Source organism: Erpetoichthys calabaricus, chromosome 3 (assembly GCF_900747795.2).
Source record: "Erpetoichthys calabaricus chromosome 3, fErpCal1.3, whole genome shotgun sequence".
NCBI lineage: Eukaryota > Metazoa > Chordata > Cladistia > Polypteriformes > Polypteridae > Erpetoichthys > Erpetoichthys calabaricus.
The window spans coordinates 305794899-305810754 of record NC_041396.2 but is presented as its reverse complement, the minus strand read 5'-3'; the positions used below and the strand labels follow the sequence as shown (position 1 = coordinate 305810754).

The window sequence follows — 15856 nt, the reverse complement described above, 5'->3', positions numbered from 1 at the left end:
CACGTGGGTGGCAGTGAGGCACGTATGTTCTATACTCTGTTGAGTTAGATGGCTCAATTTGTGACCCTCATCTGGTGACCCTAAAATGGAGATGGACTAAGGCTGGGTTCAGTCTGGCTATGCCAGGCAGCTGTGAGAGAGCCGGAGAGGAGAATCAGGCCGCTGAATGGTGTACAGAAGGGGGCAGTCTGGCACCACATGTGGTGCCCTTATTTTCCATTAGGCTGGACCCGTTGGCTTTTCTCCTTGAGGCGGGATAGTGTGGTTGGTTCTGCTGCCACACAGATTCAGTGCCCAGGGCTCAGTCCTGTGCCAGGGTCCTGTTTGTGTGCGGTTTGCAAGGATTACAGTATTTCTGGACACACACACATACACACAGGTTGGGCAGGTCGGCTTTGTGCCCTTTAGGGTGAGTGGCAGACTGGCACCACATCTGAGGTTAGATGTTACCTTTGCACCCAACTCATGACCCTGGACTGGATTACGCAGGTTCATGAATGCCCGGTTATGTCAAGAATTCACCGATTTGCACGTATAGTGCCCCCTTGTGGCAAACCCCAACAAATAAAATGGCCAAGCCATCTAGAGTGCTACCAGGCTCTGTTGACACCCTGCTGATTAGAGCGGGCAGAACCTCCATGAGGGGCTTCTTCCCTGTCACGTCCAATCGGAAAAGAAAACAGCGAGGAAAGTTTATTTCAGAAAAACGGGAAAGTGGGAAAAACTTTTACCTCCGGGACCACCGGCAGGTTTCGGGTTATGTCCAGCTCAGAATTTATAGCAACTTCTCCAGACTTTGCCCAGCTTTCAAACAGAACTAGTCACCCAGTACACTGTCAAGGTAAATGGCAGACAAAAGGCGCTATAAAGTCCATTTTAATAGAAAAGCATCCACACGGGAATCCTTAGGCATCTTTTAAAATAAGCAGCATGAACCAGCAGCGGGGCACAAACCCTGAGCACCCATTAGGGTTTATATAGCGCCTTTCAACAGACGCTATTCAGTACACTGTAGAGCATCATTCACTTGTAACACAACAAATAGACCTGCATCAGAAGTTGCTGAAGAAGCAGTAGGCCCAATATGGTGGGGCGCATGTCGAGGGGTGCTGCCACTTATCAGCTCTGGAAATGCCCATACCGGCTGGCAAGCGGGCGGTTTCTGCTTTGTGTCTGAAACACATGCAGCGGGCCGCCCCGGACGACAGAGAGCCTCTCTAAAAATAGCCAGAGACGTCCACATGCGGCGCCAGCTGTGGTGCCAGGGTACCTGACAAGACACCGTGGCACCGGACCATTCCTTTCCCAGCAGGTGTGCCACCCTTCCGACTTGTAAAGTGGGCTCCACAAAGCAAACAGAAGAGCACCCAGCCCACCACACTGACCACCCCCTACCCCATCCGCTCAACCACCCAGAGTCCGCTACTAACCTCTCACCCTGATGCTGCAGCAGCCACATTTTGCCAGGACTTTCCGGAACAGATGTTGGCACGCGCAGCCCCTGTGGTGATGCCCTCCTCTCATGTTGTTCCCCAGAGAACGCCGCTGCGGCTCATGGCAGACGCGCTGAAGAGGAGGAGGCGGAGGGCGAGGAGGAGGAGGAAGAGGAGGAGGAGGAAGGTGCCGATAAGTAACAATCCCTCCGAGGCGAGCGCGTGAGACCCAGAAACGAGAGATGCGGCAGGGCGGGTGGGCAGCCGTCCATGCGCGACTGGACTGGGAGAGAAGAGGGAAGGAGGGAGAGGGAGAGGGAGCTGCTGTGCCCGAGCCGCCGCTTCCCTGGTGAAATAACGGGCTCGGAGAGAGAGAGAGAGAGAGAGAGAGAGAGAGAGAGAGAGAGAGAGAAGGGATGGGGCGGGGGGCGGAGCCTGGAGACGGGCTGGCTGGCTGGATGGTTGGCTGTTCTAGCAGTGCGCCTCCCTCCTTCCTCCTGGCTTCTCCCGCTCCCTCCCTTCTCTCCCTCACTTCCCCACCTCCACACGCGCACACGCACACACGCGCACACACTCGAATCGGTGACAAGCAAGCGGACACCTCGGACAGCGGGGTCCTGTCGGGAATGGCGTGCGGGCGAGCAAGCGAACGAGCGACAGCACAGGAGGTGCCGAGGGGGCGGCAGAAACCAAACGAAAATGTCTCCATCTGGAAAAACACTCGCGTTTCGTCATTTTTGTCGACTGGGCACCCCCCCCAAACCCCCCCCCCCAAATCTCCATTTAAGGCAGGAGCAAAGAGGACGGAATGACCAAACACATCCCACTCCGCTTGGTGACGTGGGAGAGCCTGGGCACTCCATTAGGTAAGGAGGGTCACCTTTATACAGCACAGAAGTCCTGGTCACACCGTGGCACACATGCTTGGCAGACCCAGAGACCTTAAGCAGAGGGAGTTCAGCTCCATTCCCAAGACCCCCTCCTTACCCCCATATAACCACACAGCTTGCCCACCAGCACAGCTGAGAGGAAATCTGCAGAGGACGGACTGCAGTTCAAAGTGCCTTCTCACCCAGATGCCACAACAGAGCAGACTTTAGGTGGCCCAACCTGTGGTCAGACCCCTTTTTCTGGTGGGGTAAGTGGCACAATAGTAGGGGCTGCAGGCACTAAGGTCTGAGACGCAAATTAGGAAGAAAGAATATGACAGCCCCAAAGCTACTGAGGAGACCCCCACCTAAATGACATTCTTTAATTAAGATACTTTCAACACTACCCAGTGTGTCTGCTCCAGTGGCTGTGCCACTTCACTGGCATGGCAAGGAGTCAGTGATCTTGAGGATGGTACATTGTCACCCGCCACATGTTCCTTCAGTCATTCACTCTTTTCTTAAGAGATTATTATATGGGGTAGGGGCAGAGTAATGGGCACAAGGTCTGAACCAACTCAGGATGAGATGCCAGGCTATCCCAGGGTGCATTTGTGCACATACACTCACTTATAGACTGCCAGGCTATCACAGGGCATAGTTGTGCTCATGCACATGCCTACTGATGTGATGCCAGGCTACCACAGGACACATTTGTGTACATACCCACACTCACTTATAGACTGCCAGGTTTATCACAGGGCATAGTTGTGCTCATACACATGCCTACTGATGTGATGCCAGGCTACCACAGGGCACATTTGTGTATGCCTATTGATGTGATGCCAGGCTATCACAGGGCACATTTGTGTACGTACCCACACTCACTTATAGACTGCCAGGTTTATCACAGGGCATAGTTGTGCTCATACACATGTCTATTGATGTGATGCCAGGATATCACAGGGCACATTTGTGTATGTACCCACACACACTTATAGACTGCCAGGTTTATCACAGGGCATAGTTGTGCTCATACACATGCCCATTGATGTGATGCCAGGTTATCACGGGGCACATTTATGTACATTTTTTTTTTTTTCAGAATTAACTGTCTTAATCTTCTTTAATTATTTATCTGGTTTGTACAATGCTATATACTGTATACGCTGCCATCTTCATTATATTCTGTAAGTGCCTTGAGCATGGGAAAGGTGCTATATAAATAAAATGTATTATTATTATTTTTATTATTATTACATACTTACACTCACTTATAGACTGCCAGGCTATCACAGGGCATAGCTGTGTTCATACAAATGCCCACTGATATGATGCCAGGCTATCACAGGGCACATTCAAACACAAAACCACACTTACTGATATGATAAAAGGCACCACACATGGTCATACCTGCATTCACTGATCTGGCACCAGGTTATCACAGGGCATACACTAATAGACATACCTGCACTCACTGATAGAGTGCCAGTCTGTCACAGGTCACATTTATGTACATACCCTCATTTGCTGAACTGGTGCCAGGCTATTATAGGGTACACTCATGCACAAGCCCCCAACTCACTGATGTGGTGCCAGGCTATCCCAGTGCACACTTGTCCCCTTATGCTGAACCAGTTTAACTATTCAACTGCTTTAGGGATGTGGGAACAAAAGCGGAGAACCTAGAGAAAAACATCCACTGGCATGGGGAGGACATTCTGGCTTCACTCAGGTGGTGACTGGCATTTGAACCCGGGGTCTGGAGACTTTATTCTTCTTAATCTGCTTAATTGAAACACAACTTCTGATTTCACTGTGGTATTTGGCTGGTTTGAGTAGCAGAAAAGTGGGCTTTGTGGAGACCCCACTGACCCTGTGGGCACAGAGCTAACTCAGATAACTGACCCTCCATAGATCAGGGCCCACCACACTGAGGAGTAGGGGGGTGCGAGTGAGCACACTGAACACTCCAGGGCAGGTGAACTTGTGGCATTTATAGCGCCCCTCGACCAGAGCTTTTGAGACTCGGACTGTTCCCATAAACGGGGCCTTGTGGCCACTGGTGCCTCACCCACTTTAACCCTTTATGTCTTGATTTATAATTTATGGGAAAAGGAAGAGAACCTTATGTTACACAGTATGATTGGGGGGTCCAATCCAGCCTGGCTCATGGGTTCTTATGGGCACTACCTCTGCCAGCCTGGCCTTGAGATTTAGTGCCACTTTCTCTTACAGGGACAGTGCTTGATAGCAGAAATGAGTGGACAACTGGCATCAGCTCACTGGTGGTAGCCAGTAATGGCGCAGCCTTGACAGTAAGATGCGAGTGGGTGGGTGAACGAAGGTGGGGGGGTGGGGTACTCACTGCTTTAAAGAAGGGTGGCACAAGGACTGGTGTGACATAACAGGAAAATCAACAGGAGACAAACTCAAGCGCAGGGGGGCAGTGATTCAAAACAGCCGCAAATTAAAGAGGGGCTCTTCCTCAGCAAGTCTACAGGGGGCAGCAAAGAGACCCTCTTCCTTCATTCTGTTTCCTTGTCCATTTAAGTAAATAAAATGATCAGATGACATGGAAGCACAACATAAGTTCACAGGTTATTATTGGGGGAAGCATATCTACTTCCCAACCAATTACAACGCACATATCCCTTCATGTGGACACGCCCCCTCATGTGTGAGTTTAGGTCCGCCTGAGACCCAATCACTGATCCTCATAAGCCGGAGTGTATGAGAGGAGGGGGCGTGATGATGTCACTCAGCATGACTAACAGGGAGTGGGCGGTTCTAAGACAGTGGGCGGTGCTAACTTAGTCATTCATCCCTCCTCCACCATCACCTGCACAGCACTGGTGAGCAAATACCCCCCCCCCCCGACACACCACACTGTAGGGGGCGCTTTTGAGCCACCTTAGTGCTGTCCAGGGTGACAGAAGATCGTCCTGTCATTTACATTGTGGGTGGGAAATCAGTCCTTGTTTACTGGGAGTTAAGAATCCAGACAGATCAGTCACAGCAATGGCAAGTGTCCCTGTCACTCCCTGTGACAGATTACTGGCTTTAGATGACGTCTATTCTCTTTGTTATGATCTTCTCAGCTGTTCCCACACCGTGGTGACCTCTCAGGCTCCCTCACTAAAGGCACGCTGTGCCACTGAAGGCCCCACCGTTCTGACAGTTTGATGTTTGACTCTGTGCAACATGTGCCAGGCTGCCAGCACATCACCCTGGGATGCCAATGGCTTCTCTTTGTCAGTGTGTGGGGCTCTGAATGGTTTCCTTATGGGTGCTGTGAAAGGCACTATATGTGAATGGCATCCAGCATCACACAAGTGCCCGGGCAGATTCACCAGAGACTTTAGCATCCTACTTGAAACCTAATTATCATTTATATAGCGCCTTGCTCATAGGTCAAATACATTTACACTTGATGTGGAGTCTGTTGATGCAGATGGGTGACATCTGGGTGAGATGCCACACAGGACCACCGAGAAGCAGCCCCAGCTTTTTTTCCTGTTCCTTTTTTCTTTTTCTTCCAAGCCGGCCATAAAACATTTTTATTTGTCACTCGCTGCTTTTGGTTTTGTGAAGCCAAAGGAACGCAGCGGGCGGGGAGAGGCGGGTGCCAGGCGGCCAAAACTCGCGGATGAGGCGCCCGCTGCGGTCAGGCCGAGCCTTGTGATGCGGTCACAAATAAGTGGCACGTGGGGACACTGGGCGGTGCTGACCGCTCATTATGGTGAGCCAGAGTGAGAGGCGGACACCGGATCAGACCACCACAGCGGAAGGAAAGTAAACTGTCACTGTCACAAGTCTAAAGTGACACCTCGAATCACCGAGACCAGCAGTCACTGGGTGTCAGCGGTGGGCTTGGCAGCGCCCCCTAGTTGCCCTATCTTCTCTTGTGCACTCCCACTCACTCCATTTGAATTATCCTTCCCTGCCCACCTGTCTTCCCAACCCTCGACTGCCCCTCTCACTCCTTTTGTCACTGTCACTTACCTAATGCTGCTGTTTTTCTCTACTGTCCCCCTCCAATCACACGCTCGCTCTCCTCAGGACCACCTTACCCTCTGATCTCACTCCAGTTACTCTGTGCTGTTACTCCGTCATTGTCTCTGCTCATCATTCACTTCTCTTGCTCGTCACCCTCGGTTTCTTCCTCTAATACGTCTCTGTCACTCTCCTCTCCCTTTCCCCCAGAACACTCTTTATGCTTTTTCTACCCTCCATTGTCTCACACAAAGCACTCCTCGCCTGGGTCTAATCTCACTCCCAACACACTCCCGCTTCACTCCCTCCACTCTTATCATGTTCGCTGCCCTCTGCATTCCTCTTTCTGGTCACTCTGTTTTTTATTCTGTTTTCTCACTCATTCATTTGTATATCTCACTCCAGTTACTCAGCAGTCACTCCTCACTCCTAAGGTACTCTTCTTTCAGGCCTGTCAGCCTGTCTCCTCAGGCCCCTTCACTCTTCACTCCTCTGTTTCTTTACACAGCCTTCTCACTCACCTTATGTTCGTATCTCACTTCCGTTTCTCTGCTGCCTCACTCCCAACACACTCCTGCTTCACTCCCTCCACTCTTACCACTCTTATCCTTTTCGCTGCCCTCTGCACTCCTCTTTCTGGTCACTCTATTCTTTACACTTTCTTCTCACTCTCTTCCTGTTCTTATCTCACTCTCGTTACTCTTCCCCCTCACTCCTAAAGTGTTCATCTTTCACACACATCGGCCTCTCTCTCCTCAGACCCTTTCGCTGCCCTCTACTTCATAATTCACTATTCTTACTTCTCACTCTCTATTTCTTAAAACTCCCCACTCACTCTTTTTCTGTTCTTCTCTCACTCCAGTCACTCTGCTCCTCACTCCTAATACGCTCTTCTTTCACTTCTCTCACTCTCTCCTCTGTCAGTTTCACTGCTCTCTACTTCATACTACACTCCTCCATTTCTTTGTGCTGCATTCTCACACTCCTCAGCTTCTCTGCCACCTCACTCCTAACTGACGTCTGTTTCACTCCTCTCACTCATTATCCTCTATGTTTTGACTCACGTTATTCCAGTCCCCTCAGTCCTAATGCACTCCTTTCACTCTCCCCACCTCGTGTTTCACTCCTCTTACTCCTCACTCCCCGTTGCTTTGCCCTGTCTTCACACTCTCCCCCTGTTCTTTTCTCACTCTTGTGTAACCTTTGTCACTGCTTGCCACCTCCTGTCACACTTATGTCACTCTTCTTGCTCTTCCTCTCACTTCTTTTGCACGCTCTTTTGACGTCACCACCTTCTCACTCCCCCTTTTTGGTGTCACTTCTGACGCCAGGGCCTTGCAGTCCCGTGTTGATTTTATGTTGGTGTTCGTTATTTTCATGTAAGTCAGCTGCTTTGTGCCATCAATGTCTCAGTGCCACACGGGGTGTCGGAGGAGTTGATGGGTGCAACGGTGATGAGCCCTCAGGGTTCACCAAGCAGGCCACCAAAGGGTTAAAGGGTCACATGCCAGGGCCACACTGTCACACTGCCCTCTGGTGGCTCCTGACAGCCCGTACTTAAAGTAGCAGGTGGTCCAGATGGCATCACTAATGAGATGTCCTTTAACTTTCTGAGGGTCCTATTGCTTTGAGAATGAGCGATGCCCCTGCCTGTGCCCACATCAAAAAAAAATTGTAAATCATTTCAGGTGGGTGCTCTGTAACTAATAGTACCCATGCCAGGCCTTGTGCCCACATTATATGGTGAGTAACTTCACCCACCTAATCCAGTTCAACATGAAAACTGGCATCAGCAGGCATAAGGTGGGCACAGAATATGCACTGAATTTGCAATGATACTGAGAACTTTGGCATGACCGTGCCTTGTAAAATTTACCCACATCATTCCGGACCACCAGGGCAGCATTAGGGAACCCACCGAAAAGGGGCACTGGAATTCTGGCTGCCTCAAAGCCCGATCTGAAACCAGAAGTGTGTGCCCAAGGGGACAAACAAGAGAGGAAGAAACAAGAGGCATGGATTCAAAAGACCACCCTAAAAAGACAGACTTATCTTCACTCTGAGAAGGGTTTCTTTTATATAGCGCCTTTGTGACCCCTAAACCCAAGACACTTTCCTGTTCGAGAGCCACAACATGCTGAGGGGGATCTGGAGGGCTAGAAGGTAACGACTGACTGGTTTGGGGACCCAGTAGGACTGCTGGGGGCTCCATTGTGAGGAGGGGGCATGTTTAGACCCCAATGGTGCCAAGTCTGGGATCAAAGAAGATCTGTAGTGTGCCACCCTCCTGACTTACCCATGCCCTCTAGTGACCATGCTGTGCATATAAAGCTCAATGGGAGCAGCTCTGTCATGGCCACTGCAGAAAGGCGCTATATGCATCTTGTGTTTAGTTACTGGCAGGGCAGGTGGCAGTGTGCCCCCAATCCCTGGCCTTGGGTCTCTGGAGCTCTGGAGTTTCCGAGCTGTGTGACCAATGGGTGGATTCCATCATGGCAGACAATAGAAATAAGGTGAGGGGGCGTTCCTGATGATGAGTGCCAACCTATAAGGTGAACCCTGGAGGCTCTGCCATGTTCAGCTGTGCCACTGTGGTCAACCACAACAAAAAATCTCATTGTAGCAGTGGTATACATCAAAGTTGGAGAAAAGTAAAGCAAAATGACATCTTGAAGGAAGACAACAATCAAATAAAGCCCTCCCAGATCAGTGCCCATGACAGAGGTGAAGACCCCATGAAGCAGAGTGCAGCATCGCCCAAGGGGTTCTCAGAAAGTGTACATCACAAGCATCCAGGCACAACTTCACATGGCACAACATGCTTGTGGGAGATGCCAACTGGGCCAGCACCTTGAGCTCAGGGTCACTGAAGTTGCCCAGGAGGAGAATGAAGAGGCTGCGAGCCCAGGTGCCCATTAGAGAGACAGTGTGCAAAAATGGAGTGTATCAGGGTGGGGGCAAATACATTTTCGCAGCACTGCTTTAATTTTCCACCAAGTTATTTAATGTTGGCATGAGGGGGTGACCAAAATGCTGAATATGAATTTTAAATGCTAACCGTTCAAATTTGTGCCAGCGCTGCCACCTTCTAAATGCTACAGACAGGCTTGGCATCATTTGCCCCTTTGGGTCATTTTCATGCCAGCCAGCGTGCCCCACTATTGCTAACTCACAACTGGATGGCCACAGTCAAAGTATATCTTGATTGCCAGTCTTCTTCATATATGACACAGAAAAGGCCTCTGCCAGCTGGGTTTTGGGCATTAGGGTGAAGACAGACTAGTCGAGGGCACAGAGGTGTTGGCATCAAACTAAAGGGCACAGGAGAACATGAGACACACGACAGGAGGCCCAGAGCAGCAAAGGCAGCACCATGTTGTTAATTAATGGAGCGTCAAGTTAATGTTGCCTGGCAACCAAATATGATGCCTGCTGCAAAGGGGGTGTGGCTAGTTATGAGACGAGAGACTCTACATAGCCGGGGGTCCTCAAGACACAGTGCCCAGTGGGAAGTCTACTGGAGGATGAACAGATTCAGATTCACAAGATAATGACTTTCTGGAAAAATTGTTAGAACGTTCCTTTTGGAGAGCGGCTTCCAGATGTCATGGCAGATGGCGCTGCCCAATCAAATGCCAGTTGATTTATAAATGAGCTCTGTTCATGTGGAGCACTAAAAGAGTGCCACCTAGTTCTGACATTCTGCAACAGCAACTAGAGATGTGACAGAACTACCATAGCATAGGGCGGTAGATGCTGATGTCTTTGTGCCAAGCGTACTGACCCATGACACCCATGGCAGTCAATGCCAGGCAGAAGTGCCCATGTTCTTATTGACTATGATGCCTGCTGTTGAGAAAAAGTAACTACACCACCATGGATTGTACTGTATATGATGCCAACTGGAATTATCCTCACGGGCAGAAGATGCCTCCTCATAATTGTGCCCAGCAAGTTCCAACTTGTAAAAGTATTTTCTCCTTTGTGTGAAGGAGATGTGCCATCCCAAGGAGCTTCACAGTTGTCAAGTCCGTCCAACGAGAATGCCACTTGGGGTATGTGACGTGCAATGAGTCAGAGATGGGGTCTGTGTTCTTTATATAGCGCCTTTCTATACTGAACACTGCCCCAAAAGATTTGATGAAGTTTTGAGTGCCATTTGAGCAGAAATGGGTGAAGGGGCTGAGCGGGCAGCCTTGAGAATCTGGGACTGATGCCGCCCAAGCAGGCTAAGGCCACATTTACTGTACACGTACGGAGTATGGAGGTGCCCACCTCAAAGGGCCACTGATCCTGCCAGTGCGCCAAGCGGCTTGAGTTTCTAACAGTCAGGGATGTGCACACGAAAGAACTGAGGGTCTGATGTATACGTCACGTCATGCCAAGACCCTCGAGGTAACAGAGCCAGCAGGAGACAAATTATAAAGGCCAGCAGGACAAATGGTGACCGTCCCGTCCATGGTGCAGTGTCTGGGAGGAACTGGAGTCACTGGCTCACTCCGCCACAGCCCATTTATCTATCTATCTATCTATCTATCTATCTATCTATCTATCTATCTATCTATCTATCTATCTATCTATCTATCTATCTATCTATCTATCTATCTATTATATAGTGCCTTTCACATCTATCTATCTATCTATCTATCTATCTATCTATCTATCTATCTATCTATCTATCTATCTATCTATCTATCTATCTATCTATCTATCTATCTAATGCCTTTCACAGACATTGAATCCCTCTATTTTTTACTGCCTTTGTTATCTGCCTGTCTGTCTCTCTTTCATGCAGCACCTTTTCAATCTATCTTTTCATTGTTTTATATGGCTGTTTTCTTCATTTCCTCCTTCCCTTTCTCATATAGTGCCTTTCGCTTTGCTCCATCTACTTTTATGCGTCTTTCTTATCATCCCACTCTTTCCTTCTGTTGCACTCTTCCTTCCACATTGATCTGTCTATCTCATATCACTATTTCTATCTGCTTACTGAATATTATATAGTGCCTTTCACATCTGCCTGTCCATGTCACTGTGAGTTACTTTATTGATTTCTGAATGTAAATCTGAAGACCCTCCGTCTCCCCTCCCACCCCTTCCACTTTTATCGAGACTCCATTTGAGTTTTTTTTAAGGGGACACGTCACACTGGAGACAACTCGGGTTCAAGTAGGAGTCGTGCAGAATAGACGGTTACAGGTGTGGGCACAGGTGTGGGCACAGACAGAGCAACTAGACTTAGTCTGGAAATGATGGAAAGGAAGTGAAAAAGCAACCAAGGAAAGAAAAAAGAAACACAAGGAATACTAGGAACTGATGAGCAAGAGGAGGAGAAGCAGCGGCGAGTAAACAAAATGAATAAAAGGAACGCCCTGAAATCAGAACGGGAGGTGTTTATCTGTCGTAGTTGTTTGTTTATTTGTTTACTGGCAGGGGTTAGCGCGCTAACTACATTTCGGGAAACAACCTAAGGCAGCCTGTGGTGCTCCTCTGTTCAAAGGGGGAGCCTCTGCGACATTTGGCACAGATGATTGGCTCAGCGGTGAGGATTTGCATCTCAGACCAACCCTCGTTCGGCCTTATACTGCAACTAGGTAAAAGGCAGAGCGCGCCCTCTAGTGGAACAAACGAGAATCGAACGACAGCGACGAGGTCGGCACGGAAACGCGTTCTGTTTATGAAGGAGAAGCTTCACTGCTGTCATCAGATCGCCTGCTCACTTGTCTTTGTTATTCCAAGAAGATTTCATAATAAACTCCAAAGGCTCCCGCGCATCTGCACGCACTCGGGTTCAAGTTCCTAATTGTCTGCATGGAGTTTACGTGCCACTCTTCGATTTCTTTAACTCAAAGCGGAGCGCGTGTGCGCGTGTGTGTAAAAGAGTGTGAGTGCGTGCGTGCGTGCGTGTGTGAGTGTGTTTGTAAATGTGTGTGCATGTGAGTGAGTGTGTAAATGTGTGTGTGTATGTAAATGTGCGTGTCTTTATGTAAGTGTGTTTGCGGGAGTGAGTGTGTAAATGAGTGTGTGAGTGCAATTGTGTGTGTGAGAGAGTAAGTGTGTAAGTGAGTGTGTGTGAGTGTGTGTGTAAATGCATGTGTGTTTGAGTGAGTGTGTGAGTGTGTAAATGTGAGTGTGTAAATGAGTGTGTGTAAGTGTGCAATTGTGTGTGTGAGAGAGTAAGTATGTAAATTTATGTGTGTGTGAGTGTGTAAATGTTTGTGTGAGTGAGTGTGTGAATGTGTGTGTGTAATTGTGTGTGTGAGAGAGAAAGTGTGTGTGAGTGAGTGAGTGTGTAAATGAGTGTGTAAATGTGTGTGTGAGTGTGTAATTGTGTGTGTGAGAGAGTGAGTGTGTAAGTGAGTGTGTGCGAGTGAGTAAATGAGTGTGTGCATGTCAGTGAGTGTGCAAATGTATGTGTGTGTGTGTAAATGTGCATGTGTTTGTGTGTCTGTGTGTCGGTGCATGTGTGTGTAAATTTGTGTAAATGAGTGTGTAAATGTGCGTGTGTGTGCCCTCTGAAGAACGACTAGCCCAGGGTTGGTTCCTCTTCTGCCCTCAGTGCCAGTTCCCGCGTTGCTCCCAGCCTGGCGAGTGCCTTTCTAGAGAGAACACCTTATAGTCCCAGAGCTGACCCTCAGTTGAGCCCCGATTGTGTTTTATTTATAAGGAGAGCTTAGGGCAGCCAGTCGAGCTCCTTAAAAAGTGGGTCAGCGCTGTGAAAGGCGCTATATGAAATGAAGTTCGGTCTTTGTCTTTAATTTCAGTTATTTGTGCCCACAGGAACGTGAGTGAAACTCCACAGCTCAACCTGAGAAGAGCTGCACAGTGCAGGCTCAAGAGCTCTTCCTTACATACTGTATAGCGCCTTTCCATAGTAAACACCCGACATGCACTGAACGCCAGGCCAGTCACCTAAGAGACCCCCCCAACCCCCCCCCCCCACCGATTTTATGTCTCTGACTTACCCAGCTGGGCTCCATTGATTCCAGACACTTTATTTTATAGCGCCTTTCAAGCCACATGCTTTGTTTAAACAAACAAGACCAACTGATAGGGCAGAGCAGAGGACCAGGCCTGTTCTGTTTGTCCGGATTACAAAGACACATGTGGGCACGATGGGCACGATGCCATAGCTTAGTCTCTGGTTCCTACAAATATCAGCTGGTTTCAATGGGGACAAATATTTGTGACACCATGTTTTCTCTGTAGGACCCAGTCATGCCTACCTTGTGCCCGCTCATATTTCTTTATCATTGTTGTGCCCAAGTGACCAGAATGGCCAGCTATAGTGTAATGTGACTCAGCCACACTGTGGGTACACTGTGAACCAGAGCTGCCCGCTGTTGGTGATGCCTCATGGGTATAGTTGGCACTACAACAGTCATATGAGCAAAACATGGGCACAGCTGAATGAGGGGCACCCCGGGCACTGAAGGCTTTCTTTGAGCAGTTTAGCCTGGCTGACCAATCACAAACTGAGTCAAGGCTGTCCACACACACACACACACACACACACACACGCTCTGTCCTGGGCATGTGACGTGGTGAGTCACTGGACTTGCTTGAGCGGTCACCAGCTGGAAGTAAGAAACTGTGCCAAGAACAACGAGTGCTGGAAAACAACAAGGCACTCATCACTGGCCTGCCGGCCAAACAATGCCAACTGTGAAAGAGGGGCAGCCCAGCCCCCACAATGCCCCCAGAAAGTGCCCACTATGAATAACACTCTCCATACTGGTGGCCTTTCAGCTCAACAACTGTAAGTTCCAGTTTGTCTTTTCTTTAATTCAGACAGACACTAGGGGGCGCCAGTAGACTTAGTTGGGTGAGCCAGCAGCCTATCACTGGGCAGCTGCACCACAGGTGCCAATTTGCCCAGAGGCCAGGCCCATGTCTGCCCTGGGTGAGCATACTAGGCATGCCATCGGAAATAAGTGACCCTGTAACGCAATAGGAAGGACCCCCCCCCTAACGAATGGCCATTGCCTAGCAGAGATACCAGGCTTTGAGCTGACTGGTGCACCCTGGTGGCAGGACAATGCAGTAGCTGTGCTCATCATCAGGGCATTGAGTTCCCTGCCACCTGGTGCGGGGAGTGGGGGGTGCACTAATGAACTACTGGTGTACTGGTGGTGCTCTGGAGGTCTGCTGACTGGCACTCCTCAGCTGTTGGCGAGCTTTCAGCTCACTAAGTTGGTGTGCCAGTCTCTATGATTTTTTCCAGGAGTTCAAAATAAGTGAAGCCTGAGCGGGCAAACAGAGGGGGCAAGAGCAGAGCCCACCTTGGCCAACAGGGTGATTCTCGGTCACCTGCCACTCTAACGGCACCTCTTTGGACAGCTTGAGGAAACTTTGACGCAAACAGGTAGAAGACGCCAGAGCAACACGGATGACACCCAAGGCTCGAGCACAAAGTCATGTAGCGCCTTTCACCGTAAGAAGGCTCCGGAATATGAGCTTTACAACAAGTACGACTGACAGCAGGGTGGTAAAATAAATGGAGGCAGCAGAGCACAGTCACTCATTGCAGCCGTCCAGAGAGGACAGTCACACAATTTCGGCATCCTACCTTCCTGGGGCAGCATGAGCCCCTCCACTCTGGTGAAGCCCCCGGAGGAATTGAGGAGAACTTGCGACAGGTCCCAGTGCTCCGAATGTTGGCCACTCTCCAGACTGGAAGACGTCTCGGTCAGTTCTGAGTCCTCCACGGCCACCTCAGACAGCTGTCAATGGAAGGGCAAATGAGAGGGTTAGTGACAGGGGACAATGCCAGCAGGGGGCAATGCCACTCTACTGTGTCACCCTGGGGGTGTGTCAGAGCGCCACCTACAGGAGGACACACCAGTTAAAGCACTGCTGTGCACCTGAGTTTGGAGTGAGTGTATTATATAGCGCCTTTGATGCTAATGTGAACACAGTGACATTCTTGAAAATGGCCCTCAAGGTTAAACTTGCCACCCGCTACAATTGGAGCGGCCATATCAAGTCGTGCCACTTGTGATGTCACGTCACCTCACATCGTGCCACTTGTCCTTACATCAAATCACATTTGCTGCACTTCATCATCATGGTCGGTCATGTCACCTCATAACACGTCACTTCACTTCTTGTCACCTAAGTTCAAATTTCATGAGTCCACTTCATGTCCTGTCACCACATTACATCTTGTCACTTCACATCATTTCAAGTCACGTCACCTCCTGTCATTGCACTTGACTTCATGTCACTTGTTGTTACCTGCCATGCTTTGACTTCACTTCCTATCATATGACTTTAAATTGCGTCACTACACCTTAGACAGTGTCACTTCATTTCACATCACATCATGTCACTCTTGTCACCTCTCTTGACTTCACTACATATCACACTATGTCACCTCAGGTCACATAACTAAACTTTATATTGCATCGCTATCCTTCATGTCACCTCACTGCCCATCATTTCAGATGACTTCATGTCACTTCATATCATGCTACTTAATTTTACCTTTGCTCACATGATGAAACTTCATATGACATTAAATTATGTCATCTCATTTCATGTTAATTCATATCACGT

At 49.2% G+C, this 15856-nt stretch overlaps 1 protein-coding gene across 3 annotated transcripts in view; it reads right to left on the bottom strand.

The window, feature by feature from the left end:
• Positions 1–15856, bottom strand: part of arhgef25b (Rho guanine nucleotide exchange factor (GEF) 25b) — a 66008-nt gene that overhangs the window by 37738 nt on the left and 12414 nt on the right. Inside the window, exon 2 of one of the 3 annotated variants that reach the window (XM_028798659.2) lies at positions 14868–15021. In XM_028798659.2, coding sequence (XP_028654492.1) covers positions 14868–15021 — 154 coding nt within the window. Of the gene's footprint in view, positions 1–1430; positions 1816–14867; positions 15022–15856 lie in introns of those variants that run through there. The other 2 variants (XM_028798661.2, XM_051925376.1) reach the window with 2 other exon arrangements.